The sequence below is a fragment of the Leptonychotes weddellii genome, chromosome 7, assembly GCF_054177405.1.
Source record: "Leptonychotes weddellii isolate Sample4059 chromosome 7, ASM5417740v2, whole genome shotgun sequence".
In the NCBI taxonomy this organism is placed as follows: Eukaryota; Metazoa; Chordata; class Mammalia; order Carnivora; family Phocidae; genus Leptonychotes; species Leptonychotes weddellii.
In genome coordinates this window covers 120566386-120578992 of record NC_138375.1, presented here as the reverse complement: position 1 = coordinate 120578992, position 12607 = coordinate 120566386, and the positions used below count along the sequence as shown (strand labels likewise).

The window sequence follows — 12607 nt, the reverse complement described above, 5'->3', positions numbered from 1 at the left end:
TCTTGTGAAACTGCCTGGTCCTGGATTTTGTTTGTTGGGGGCTTTTTGATTACTTAGTTTTGTTACTAGCAAGTAATCTGTTCACATTTTCTGTTTCTTCGTGATTCAGTCTTGTATGTTTTTTGGAATGTATATATTTCTTCCAGGTTGTCTAGTTTGTTGGCATATATTTTTCATAGTATTCACAAGTAGCTCTTAAAATTTTTTGACTTTTTTCTTGATTAGTCTGGCTAAAGGTTGATTTTGTTTATGGTTTCAAAGAAGTAGCTCTTGATTTTTTTTTTTTTTTTGGTTTCTATTTCCACTCTGATCTTTATTATTTTTTTCCTTCTATGATCTTTGAGCTTTGTTTGTTCTTTTCCTAGGTCCGTTAGGTTGTAAGGTGGAACTTTTTAGTTGAGGTAGGCTTTTAGAACTGCTTTTGCTGTGTCCCAAGGATTTTCAGCCGTTGGGTTTCCATTTTCTATTGTTTCCAAGGATTTTTTGAGTTCCTCTTTGATTTTTGTGTTGACCCTTTGGTTTAGTAAGTAGCATATTGTTTGGCCTCCCTGTGTTCCTGTTTTTCCTAGTTTTTTTTCCCTTGTAATTGATTTCCAGTTTGATAGCCTTATGGTAGGAAAAGGTGCTGCTTGATAGGATTTTATTCTCTGACATTTATTGAGACTTGTTTTTGGCCTAACACATGATTTATCCTGGGAACATTCCATTTGCTGTTGAAAAGGATGTCTTCAGTTGGTTTTGGAAGGAATGTTGTATATAGATGTGTTAATAAATCCATCTGGTTGAAAGCCACCATTTTCTTACTGATTTTCTGTGTGGATGATCTATCCATCATTGATATAAGTGGGGGAGGGGTAAAATCCCTTAATGTTACTGTTTTACTGTCACTTTCTCTTTTGAGATCTGCAAATACTTGTTTTGCATATTTAGATATTCCAGTGTTGGGTACACAGATAATTGCCTTATTCTACTCTCTTGTTGGATTGATCCCATTATTACTATTATTATTATGTAATGCCTTCTTCGTCTTTTATTACAGTCTTTGTTTCAAAATCTGTTTGCTCTGATACATGTCATGCTTCCCAGTTTTTGGGTTTTTTTGCTTCCATTTGCATGAAATATCTTTTTCCATCCCTTCACTTAAAAGTCTCCGTGTGTCTGTAGGTATAAAGTGAATGTCTTTTAGGCTGCATATAGATGGGTCTTGTTTTTTATCTAGTCACCCTATGTCTTTTGACTGGAGCATTTAGACATTTACATTTGAAGTAATTACTGATAGGTGCAGACTTCACCACCATTTCATTGTTTTGTAGTTTCTGTAGTTCTGCCATGTTCCCTTCTCTTTTATTGTGACTGATGGCTTTCTGTAGTATTATGTTGTAATTTTATTTTTTGTGTATTTATAATAGGCTTTGGGTTTGTAGTTATGAGATTCCTATATAACAGTTTAAGTTACGCAGTCTATGAAGTTGATCTGTTAAGTTCAGACACATTCAGAAAGCACTTTACTCATTCCTCTACCTTTTATGTATATGATGTCATATTTTGTATCTTTTTATTTTGTGAATCTCTGAATCTCTTAATTAGTGTAGATATAATTGATTTTACTACTTTTGCCTTTTAATGTTCACAATAGCTGTGTAAGTGATTGATCTACTTCCTTTACTGTGTGTTTGCTTTTACCTGTGAAATTTTTTCCTTTTCTAGTTTTCACCTCTAGGCATGGCCTTTTCTTTTCTTAGAAAAGTCTTTTTAACATTTCTGAAAAGGTTGGTTTAGCGGTGATCAATTACTTACCTCTTCTTCAGGTAGAGTATTCCTGATTGTAGGTTTTTTTCTCTTTCTACATTGACTAGATCATGCCAGTCCCTTCTGTTCTGCAAAATTTGTGTTAAGAAATCTGCTGGTAGCTTTATGGCGTTTCCCTTGTATTGTCTATAACTAGGTGCTTACCTCTTGATGGCTTTAAGATCCTCTCTTTAATTTTTGATATTCTGTTTATGTTTCTTGGTGTGGACCTCCTTGGGTTCATCTTACTTTGGGTGGTGATTCTCGCACCTGGATCTCTGTTTCCTTCCCCAGGTTAGGGAAGTTTTTAGCTCCTTTCTCTCTCTTTTCTGGGACCCCCATAATGCGAGTATATATATAGTATGGTTAATGTTGTCCCAGAGACGGGCGCCTGGGTGGCTCAGTTGGTTAAGCGACTGCCTTCAGCTCAGGTCATGATCCTGGAGTCCCCGGATTGAGTCCTGCATGGGGCTCCCTGCTCAGCAGGGAGTCTGCTTCTCCCTCTGACCCTCCCCACTCTCATGCTCTATCTCATTCTCTCTCTCAGATAAATAAATAAAATCTTTAAAAAAAAAAAAAAAATGTTGTCCCAGAGACCATTTAACCTATCTTCATTTTGTTTTTCTTTTTGCTCTTCAGCTTGGTTGCTTTATGATACCCTGTCTTCCAGATCACTGTTCTGCCACGTCTTCTTCTTTGCTGCTGATTCCCTCCAGTGTATTTGTCATTTCACTTATTGTATTTAACTCTGATTGGCTCTTTTTTATATTTTCTGAATTTATGCACTCTTTATCCAGTAGACTGAATCTCTGTTTCATTTAAGCATATTCCTGTCTCCTCATTTTGACTTTGTGACTTAGGTAAAACACTTAGCTCTCCCAGTCTTGGAAGGGTGACATTTCATAGGGGGATGTTCCCTGTGCAGTCGATGTGTGTAGACGAGCCTTGGGGTGTCCCACTGTGCCTGGTGCTGGGGCCGCCGTGGCGGGCCGACTTGAGCTGGTGTGTGCGTGCTAGGGGCACAGGGATCACTCAAGTAGCCGGCCGGCTAGAGTGCCCGACTCTGCTCCTGTCTGTATTGTCAGGGTGGAAAGGGAACATAAATCATGGTGCTCCTGAGCACCTCCAACCCCAGAGAAAATTCTAACCGTTTCCCTACCTTTAGGGAGGTGTTAGTGGTGGGTTTCCTTCACTTCTCGTCTAGTTGCTGAGTTCAGGCTGGGTGGCACTCAGGTCCAGCTGAAGGTCTTCACCCCACTCTGAAAGCTTTTCCCCATCCCCAGTGTTACTCCATTTTGTCGTCCTGCCCCAATTGGCTCTTTGACACCTTTAGATGCAGGAACTGTGTACCTCATCCAGCTTTTCATTGGGAGCATTGATCTGCCATCAACTGTCCCATCATACCTAGATGTGGTATGTGGTATTTTTTCCTACCAAGTGCCTTTTGACAAGTACAGTAGCATATTAGGAAGATTAGGGATAGTAAAAAACAGTTGACTCTTGAAAAGTATGGATTTGAACTGCACAGATCCACTTACTGGGTTTTTCTGATACAATAGTTAAGAAAACCACAGGAAGAAAAAATACATTTTTAGTACTGAACTGCAAGAATACGGTATATATGTTACATACAAAATATGTATTAATAGACTGTTATCAGTAAGAATTCTGGTTAAAAGTAGGCTGTTAGAAGTTTTTGGAGAGTCAAAAGTTAGATTTTTGACCGCACTAGGGGGTCACAGCAACCCTAACCGCCACATTGTTCAAGGGTAAACTCTAGAATTAGGAATTGCCTGGTGTCTAGTGTGGATTAAAGAGGAGAGAATGGAAGGGCTGTGACAGGAAGGTACAGAGGAGCAAGAGTGAGGACATGTGAATGGAGAGCAAAGCCAGGATCCATACCGCTTGATCATTCCTGCTTTGGCTCTTCTGTCTGCCGTGGTCCTGTGGGAAATAAGTGCACAGAAGATAAAGTCAAAAACATGCTTACAACGGAGGAGAAACTAATCCAGGAAGAGCCAGACAGCCAAAAGAAGAGATCCCAAAATGGGTTTAGCCCTAACAAAGAATAGAGCTAGGACAGACCTGCCAGTCTTTGAATTCTGCATCAGTCCATGCTATATGAGAAAAACTAACATGACGTGTACCTTAGCTGGACAAAGGCGTGTGTAAGCATGGACTATCCTTATTCTGAGTTTAACCCACCAAGTTGAAAAATCTTAGGTTGTGTGCATGGTGTGTTAAAATGTCCTTTTTTCTGAGAATTGACCGATGGTGGTAGATGATCTATCTTTTGTAAAACAGAGTGGCAGTTCCCACATTCTGTTACGAGATTTTTGCTGGTAAATGAAATCCAAGCATCTTGGAACCACAGTTGTTCTTAAGCCCTTTTTTAGTCAAAGTGACCCCTGTGGGATCGGTCAGAGTTCTTTCAGCAGCTGCTTGGAGAGGGAAAGGGAGGGAGACAGAGCCTTAGTGACTGTCCATGAATGTGGGGTGGGGCGGGGCGTGCCCGTGGAGTTGAAGGACAGTAACGAGGAGAGGAGAGCCGAGCCCAATGTTTCCCTAGCCAGCAGCACTAGTGAGAGAAATGGTAGAGGTTTTCATGGGCATGATCATGGTTGCAGTTCTAGCTACTAAATGGGATTTTCCAGTTCATATGGTCAAGAGCACGACAATTTCAGATAACAAAGAGGACCTTCGAGTTCTTCTAATGTGTATTCACCAGCATCATGGAAGGGACTTTTACCTTCTGTGAGTCTGCTTTTCAGGAAGTCCATGCCTAACAGCTTAATCACCATGATTGTTCTCTGCTATCTGCATTATACACAAGTTACTGACTGATTAATATGCCAAATAAAATTCATGTCCTTATTTAATGTTGTTTATTTGAAACCAAGTTTTAGGATAGGAATACTACAGACATTACCTGCTATCATTTTAATTCTTAGCAAAACTGTTATTTTGTATTTTACTTTGCTCTTTCTTTGACTATGTAAATAGAAGTTACCTAATTCATTTCGTATTTTATGACATTTCATTAGATCTACATATTTTTAAAAATAGACTGAACTTTTTTTGCTCTATATATCCTCTTGTTATCCAGACTCACGATTTCATGGCATCTGGTGGTTGCATAATTCTGGTTATCTAAAATGCTAGTGGCGTTACAGATGACTTAAGGCAATTATAAAATGTATTTTTATAATTTATGAGTAACTTTAAATGGAAGAAAGTTTTCTTGATTTCATGAAGTGTTTTCAAAGACATATTATCAAGAATAAAGATAAGATTTGTTATTTCCTCTGAATGAGCTTAATTTGCTAGTAACTTTGCAAGTGGGCTACATAGTAACCATAGAGATGGTAAAATAAAATTTCCTGTATTTTAGCAAGTGACATTTTTAAAAAGTTACCCGTGATCAAGTATTTGCATATTCAGATGAGTAACTATCTGTTGCTTTTTTGAATCCTCCTCTTTCCATCCTCCCTCAGTCTCAGCGAGGAAAACTTTACGTGGATAAGTTTCAGGTGTTTTTTCTTTGTTGTTGTCCTCCCTCCTCTTGGAATTAAGCCAACAGGTCATTTTATATATACTTTTTATGGATTATCCTCTTGAAAACTGATTAGGAAAAACACTTCCTTTTTGAACTCTAATGTTTTATTTGAATGATACTAGTTGTTTGGGTTTGTTCTGTCTGGTCACTGTAACCTTTATTTGGCACATAAACAACTCAGTCCTCCTCATTCTGTTGCAGGTGGTTTGACATTGGCTGTTTGATAGTGGAGGACCCCGTCCATGGCATTCATCTAGAGACCTTCACACAGGCCACACCCGTGCCTTTGGAATTTGTACAGCAGGTTTGTTTTCTTTTACATCACACTCCAGAGAAACTTGAAATACTGTCTGCAGAATACAGGTTTGTGTGAGATAGGCCGTACGTATTCTTGATTTTGCGGCTTCTTTTCACGTTCAGCCTTTTCTCTTTGCTTTTCAGTTTCCAATTTCTTTCATGTTGTGGAGTACCTTCCTCCTTTTCTCTTCCAGCTGTCTTTGAAAAGGTAATACGTGACAGGCTTAATCACTATTTTCCTCTTGTTTTTATGATCCTGTTCACTACTGTAAGCAGAAAAACGATTTACCTCTTCTGCTGGTGGTCTATTTACTTTTCATTATCTACCATTTTGGTTCCCCCATTACTTCCATATCTTTTGTCTTTGTCTATTTGTTCATCTTTTGTTAACAAGTGGAAACCTGTTGAGAAACCTTACAGGAAAAGCACATGTCTTTAGGTTTGTTGAAAGCATAACTAACTCTTAGTTTACCTGTCACACAGTTTTTAGAAGAATGGAAGCATCATGTATAATGATTGGTTCCTTACCTTTCATCCTTTCTCGAACAAAATAGAATGTAAATATTGGTTTACGTGGGAGACTTAGTACTCCATGTAAAAGGGCATTTTGTTGACGTTTTCCTTTCTTCCATTTCATAAAATTTTCATCACATTTGTTCTTAAATGTCATTTCAAAACTGTCTCCTAAAGTGATTTGGGTCTTAGGCATTTGAGAATCTGATAAAAGCTATTGGATTCTCTCCCAAGAAAATACATGTACATTCTCAAGTATAAATTTGGCTTTTATGTTTATAGAATCCCTGAAAGCAACCAGTGGCTCTCTTAGGGCTTTACAGTTTCCATGAGGCTGAAGAATTCATGCTTGGAATTTTTAAATTTTATTGAACCTTTTACTTTTTATAATTTCCTTTCAAAAGTTCAGAGAAATTTATAGATGGTAACATTAAACTCATCCCAATATGAAGGTGATTTTCAGTGAATACTATTCTATTACATCAAGAAATTAGATGAAGTGGCTGATTTTCTAGGAAAATAAAAATTGCCATTTAGGTTGAACCACATGAAACTGACTTTTTGACTTCAGAGACAGCAAATGTCAGTTTCTTCCATTCTGAAAATATTGATAAAGTTTTCCATTTTATTTTATGAGACTAAACTACCCCCCCCAAAAAATTACAGTATACTATCACTTCAGAGCTAAATGTCAAAATTAATAGTACAATAGATAAAATTTAAAATTGTATTACAAGAACATTACAAAGGGTTCTAGACCCAATTATAATATGGGGGGGTTCCCCCCCCCAGTGCCACCAAGCAATTTTCCAACACTGGCTGGGTGTCCTGCATTTCAACAGTCTTACACCTGTAGGATCTCTAACCCTAACCTACAGATAGCATCAGATCCTACAGGTGTAAGACTGTCTCCCCTGCCACCCACTTCAGACATCGTAAGTTCAGGTTGTTAGCTGTTTGGCTATAAACCAGAAGTTCTCATGACCCTCTCTCCTTGGGTTCAATTAATTTGCTAGAGCAGCTCATAATAGCCAATTGGAAGAGATGCAAAGGGCAAGGTATGGGGAAGGGAGACAGAGCTTCCATGCCCTCTGAACCCTTCGTTATTCGCAAATCTGTCATGTTCATTAACTCAGAAGCTCTCCCAAACCCATCCCCCATCCTTTTGGGGTTTTATGGAGACTTTGTTACATAGGCATGATTGAATCAGTGGCATTTGTTGACTGGGTCAACCTCCAGACCCTCTCCCACCTGCACACCCCTCCCCGACTTGTGGGGGAGAATGAGACAGAAAGTTCCAGCCCTCTAATCACATGGTGGCCTTCCTTGGCACCCATCCTTAAAGATGTCACCTCATTAACAAAAGACACCTTTGTCTTTCTCCCTGCTTAAAAAATTACAAGGTTGTTAGGAGTACTGTGCCACAAACTGGGGTCCAAGATCAAATATGTATTCCTTATTATAAACCATAGCATTACACTCCAGCCCTGGTCTTCAAACACAAATTCCTTATAGCAGAGTAATCACAAAGGTCAAAAGATAACTTGCACGTTAAGTCAGTAATTGATGACTACCCAGTCTGTCATCACATCCTGTCAGAATGTGTCCCAGGGAAAGGCCACTCAGGTTTGCAGCCTTCTGTTCTATTTTGTCAGGTTCCTAAAACAGGAGTGGAACCAGTAATATGGCTTCACCCTTGTACACAGGTGGAGTAATTGAGCAAAGAGACCGTGTCATCGCTTATCCTGAGTCTCTTTTGAGGGTTAGTGTAACATTCCGTTTCCCTCATTATATAACCCATTAATTCAGTCCTTTACCCACAGCTACAGGTTATCCTTTTTTCAGTCTATACCCAAACTTTTCTACCTTTTGGACGCACGTTACTTTTCGTCTGTGTTGGTCTTGTTGGAGGCAGCACTACTAGGCTAGGCTGTGAGTGCCTCCCCACTCAGTCCACTTCTGGCCGAACTACAGGCACCGCTCAGACTCTGCAGGTTTGGGTCCAGCCGCGGAGACAATCAGGCCAGTATCACAATGAAGTATGGCAAATGTATTTTCAGTTTCTCAGTGCATACAGGTTATGTTTATGCTATACTATAGTCTCTTAAATCTGAAATAGCATTATATTTTAAAAAGTTCACATTTTAATTAAAAAATGTTACTGCTAAAAATTCTAACCATCATCTGAGCTTTCAGCAAGTTGTAATTACCAACCACAGATCACTGTAATAAATCAGGAAAAAGTTTGAAATATTCTGAGAATAACCTGGATATGACCAGAAGTGAACAAATGCTGTTGGAAAGGTGTGTAGCAACTCTGTTGACAGAGGTCTCTGTAAAAAATGCAGTCTCTGCAAAGCCCACTCGAGCGGGGTGCGACGGAAGGACACACGCCTGCAGTGAGCCAGCTCCACCACAGGCCGTGTCGCTTCCTGCGCTGTGGCCCCAGTTCTGCCACAGAGAGAGGCACATCCTGCCCCTCAGGCAGTGTAACATAAAGGTTAAAAACAGACTTAACCATTTCTTGCTTAGGAATCATCTGTTTCCCACATCTGCAACATCACATAGGGGGAATGAAAAGTTGACGTGATCTGGGGAAGGAAAAAAGGTCACTTTATCAGCAGCCTCCTCCCTTTGCCAGAATTGCACAGTCATTACCATCATCCTTGGCCACCCCCTGCCCCAGATCCACAGGAAAACAGAGGGATGTGTCCAGTAGGGACACTCCTTTTCATCCCACTCATGTTGTGTGTCACACTCCTGCAGTCATGTAAGCCAGCAGCTTCATGCCTTTCTCTTCAAGCCTTTTGCCTTTCTCCCACTTTAGACCACCAGGCTTTCAACTGCCCGGTTCCATTCTCTGTCAGAGTAGAATGAGTTGTCAGGTGTGTTCCCTGCGCTGAAGGTAGGATGCTCGGCCATCCACATTGGTACAATATCATCTTCTGTTTTGGTTCTTTTATTGTGGACCCAGGTGGCCACCTAAGGCAGGGATATTGGCTTGTCCGTTACACTCACCTTCCAAACCTGTAAGTTCCAATGGGATCGTGTCCTGCTTCACTGTACCCTCAAATTCTCAGAGTGATTTGCATAGGGCTGTGCCCCATAGGGGCATCATTTTAATACGTTATGTTCCCATTACACCTTCCTGCCTGACTGTGTGGCCAGACCATTGGCCGCTGCCTCTGAGTCAGTAAAAACCGAAACATGGGGCATTTTTTCTATCACTGCTGAGAAAATAGGGTGCATTTGAGCATGCAGAGCTGATTATTTTTAGCCTTTCTCCATCAGGGTGGTGGCCTTCCATATACACTGTTGTCCGCTCACCTTGGAATTGCTGTCCACAAACCAAGCAGCTAGCTCTGTGTTGTTGAGAGTTGTTCACAGGGCACTGTCTACATGGCAGTTGGTTCTTACAGCTTTTCCCATGGCCTCAAAGTGAGTCCTAGAGAAAAAGAGGTGCCTTGTTCATGATGGTCTCCCTAGGCATCATGACCCTCTACATAAACCACTGCCATCCCTATTAGGATGTTTCTCCAACACCATCCTAGACATTATGGGTATTTCACATTTCAAAATCATTTTATGTCCTTCAGTGAAAGGGGTAGCTTTAATAATGTCTACTAGTAAATGCCCCCCAGATGGAAATATTCTACTCCCAAGCCCCAGTAGAGGTCCCTCCAGGCACACTCAGATTTTTGCCATATTCCTCAGTTAAGCTCCACATGGGGCAGTGGCACAGAAAATTAGTCCCTGCTAGCATACCAGCATTGTGTTTTACTTTTACTTTAGCTGTGGTAGATAACAACAACCAAGTGTTGGACTCTTTGCCTTTTTCTTAATAGTTTGCATTTCTTTATGTATTCTGTAAACCAACTTTCCAGGAGATGGCTCCATCTCTAATTTCCATTGTTAACCCTACCTTTAGTGACAGAGTGCAGCCCAGATGCTGCTCCATTCCAGCAGTGACCACCCAGCAACCAAAGGTTCTTCAGCCCTCATCCTTTCCTCCCTGCTCTTCATAAGCTACACATTTCAACGAGCCAGGGCTGGTCTAGCCAAATACCTCTTCTGACACCAACTATTGAGGTTTTGGACCCAGTTCCTATGTGTGAGAGGGGTTTTTCCACACCACAATACTAGCTGGTGTCAGACATTTCATCTCAATTCTGACTCTACACCTGGAGATAGTATCCAATCCCATAGAATGAGGACTGTCCTACAAGACTGCCCCCTCCCCATCGCAGATGCCAGTGACAAGTCCAGATGATAAACTGGTTCTACAGATTGGTTCTGACAACCGCCTCCTTCTCAGGAAGGCTCTCTACTCACTAGGTTGCTTATTTATTATGAAAAGATAGAACTCGCGAACAGCCAGATGGAAGAGATGCAGAGGGCAGGGTGCAGAGCTTCCGTGCGCTATCTAGCCTGCCACTCTGCCTGAAACTCCACATGTTCTCCCAACTCCATCCTTTTGAGGTTTTTTTGGAGGCTTCATTGTATAGTCATGATTGATTCAATCATTCATCATTGGTTATTTAATCAACTTGCAGCCTCTCTTCCTGTCCCAGAGCTGGGAGTGGGTGGGAAGACGAGATACAACCGACCTTTGAACAACATGGGTTTGAACTGCACAGGTCCATTTATAAGCAGACTCTTTACAGTAAAGTACTTGGTAGTTTCTCTTTTTGATTTTAACATTTTTTCTGCAGCTTCGCTGACTTTAAGAATATGGTATATAATACATATACAAAGGGGGTGTTAATTGACTTATCACTAAGGCTTCTGGTCAACAGTAGGCTATTAGTAATTAAGTTTTGGGGGAGTCAGAAGTTATAGTGTGGATTTTCAACTACACCAGGTGGTCACTCTCCCTAACCCCTACATTGTTCAAGGGTCAGGTGTATGTATTTTTAATTGTAAATCACACTATCACGAACGGAACAGCCTGGCCAAGATTGGTTTATCCCAGAAACGGCCTGATGGTTCAAGCAATAGCTCACCAATTCATGCAGTTCAAACTTGAACATATTAAAGGAGAGAAAAGGATTTCAATAGAATTGAAACGTGTTTGCTAGAAATAGCTACCATGCTGTTAACTCTTAGCTGATTAGAATATGTATGTGCTGGAAAATCAACACAAAAATCAGACCTACTGATCAAACATTAGAACCTCAGACACCTAATGAAGTAGACAGTGTATAGGTAAAGATGTCAACGAACGGGGAGAGGAAAGATGGTGGAGGAGTAGGGGACCCTATTTCAACTGGTCCCCGGAATTGAGCTGGATATCTACCAGACCACTCCGAGCACCCACGAAATCAGCCTGAGATGTAAGAAGATCGGGGCCTCTACAAACAGAATATTGCAGGCAGTTGGTTCTGAGGTACGAAGCAGGGAGCCGTGATTCCCCGGGCAGATATCAGAGGATAAACAGCAGCGGGAGGGTGCCTGGCCGTGGGGATCCTACACTGCCGGTGAGCGACAGCCTCACGCGCTGGGGACCGGGCACAGACTCGCAGACCGGTAGCGGCAGGGAAGGGACTTTAGGGCAGCCCCCGGGGCAGAAACCCGGAGCGGCTGGCAGTTTTAGAAGCACAAAGGGCAGAGACGTGCCCCGTCCTGGAGGCAGGACTGGGAGCGCTGCGGAGGGGCACACAACGCAGGACACTGCAGTTTATAGCAGCACGGACAGAAATGGAGACAGTGTGGCCTGGAGAGCTCACTGAAGAACAGACTGCAATCTCTCTGCTCTGAGGCAGAGGGTTGGAAATGGTCTCTTTTGCTCTGACTTGAGGAAGAGACGCAGAAAGCCAGCAGGGGAAGCCGCCAGAGGACAAAAGCCCTCAAAACTGATTCCCACTGAGTCCATCCCCTGCCACAGGGGGGCAGGGCAACTCTGCCCAAATAGGGTTGCCTGAGTAACACAGGCCCCTCCCCAGAAGACAGGCTGGGAAAACAAGAGGCTAGCAACCCTAAGGTCCCGAGAAAATAGGTGCATCTTGCTTGGGTTCTGGTCAATATTTGGGACTCTATACATTCCCTCAAACACCCATCAACAGAATGACTAGGAGGAGGAACCCCCAAGATAGAAAAGACTCAGAGATTATGACTTATGCTGCAGATTTACAAATGGATGCAGATCTAACCAAGATGTCAGAGATGGCATTCAGGCTAGCAATTGTGAAGACAATAGCTAGAATGGAGAAATCAATTAATGGTAACATAGAGTCTCTAAGTTAGGCAGAAATGAAAGCTGAATTGGCAGAACTTAAAAATGCTATCAATGAGATCCAATCCAATCTAGATAATCTAACAGTTAGGGTAAGTGAGGCAGAAGAACGAATAAGCGACCTGGAAGATAATATAATAGATAAAAAGGGAAAAGAGGAGGCCAGGGAAAAACAACTCAGAATCCATGAAAATAGAATCAGAGAAATAAGTGACACCATG

General features: G+C 41.5%; 1 protein-coding gene across 1 annotated transcript in view; it reads left to right on the top strand.

The window, feature by feature from the left end:
• Nucleotides 1-12607, top strand: part of PRRC1 (proline rich coiled-coil 1) — a 38063-nt gene that overhangs the window by 20188 nt on the left and 5268 nt on the right. Inside the window, exon 6 of the mRNA XM_081827139.1 lies at nucleotides 5546-5648. Coding sequence (XP_081683265.1) covers nucleotides 5546-5648 — 103 coding nt within the window. The remainder of the gene's footprint in view (nucleotides 1-5545; nucleotides 5649-12607) is intronic.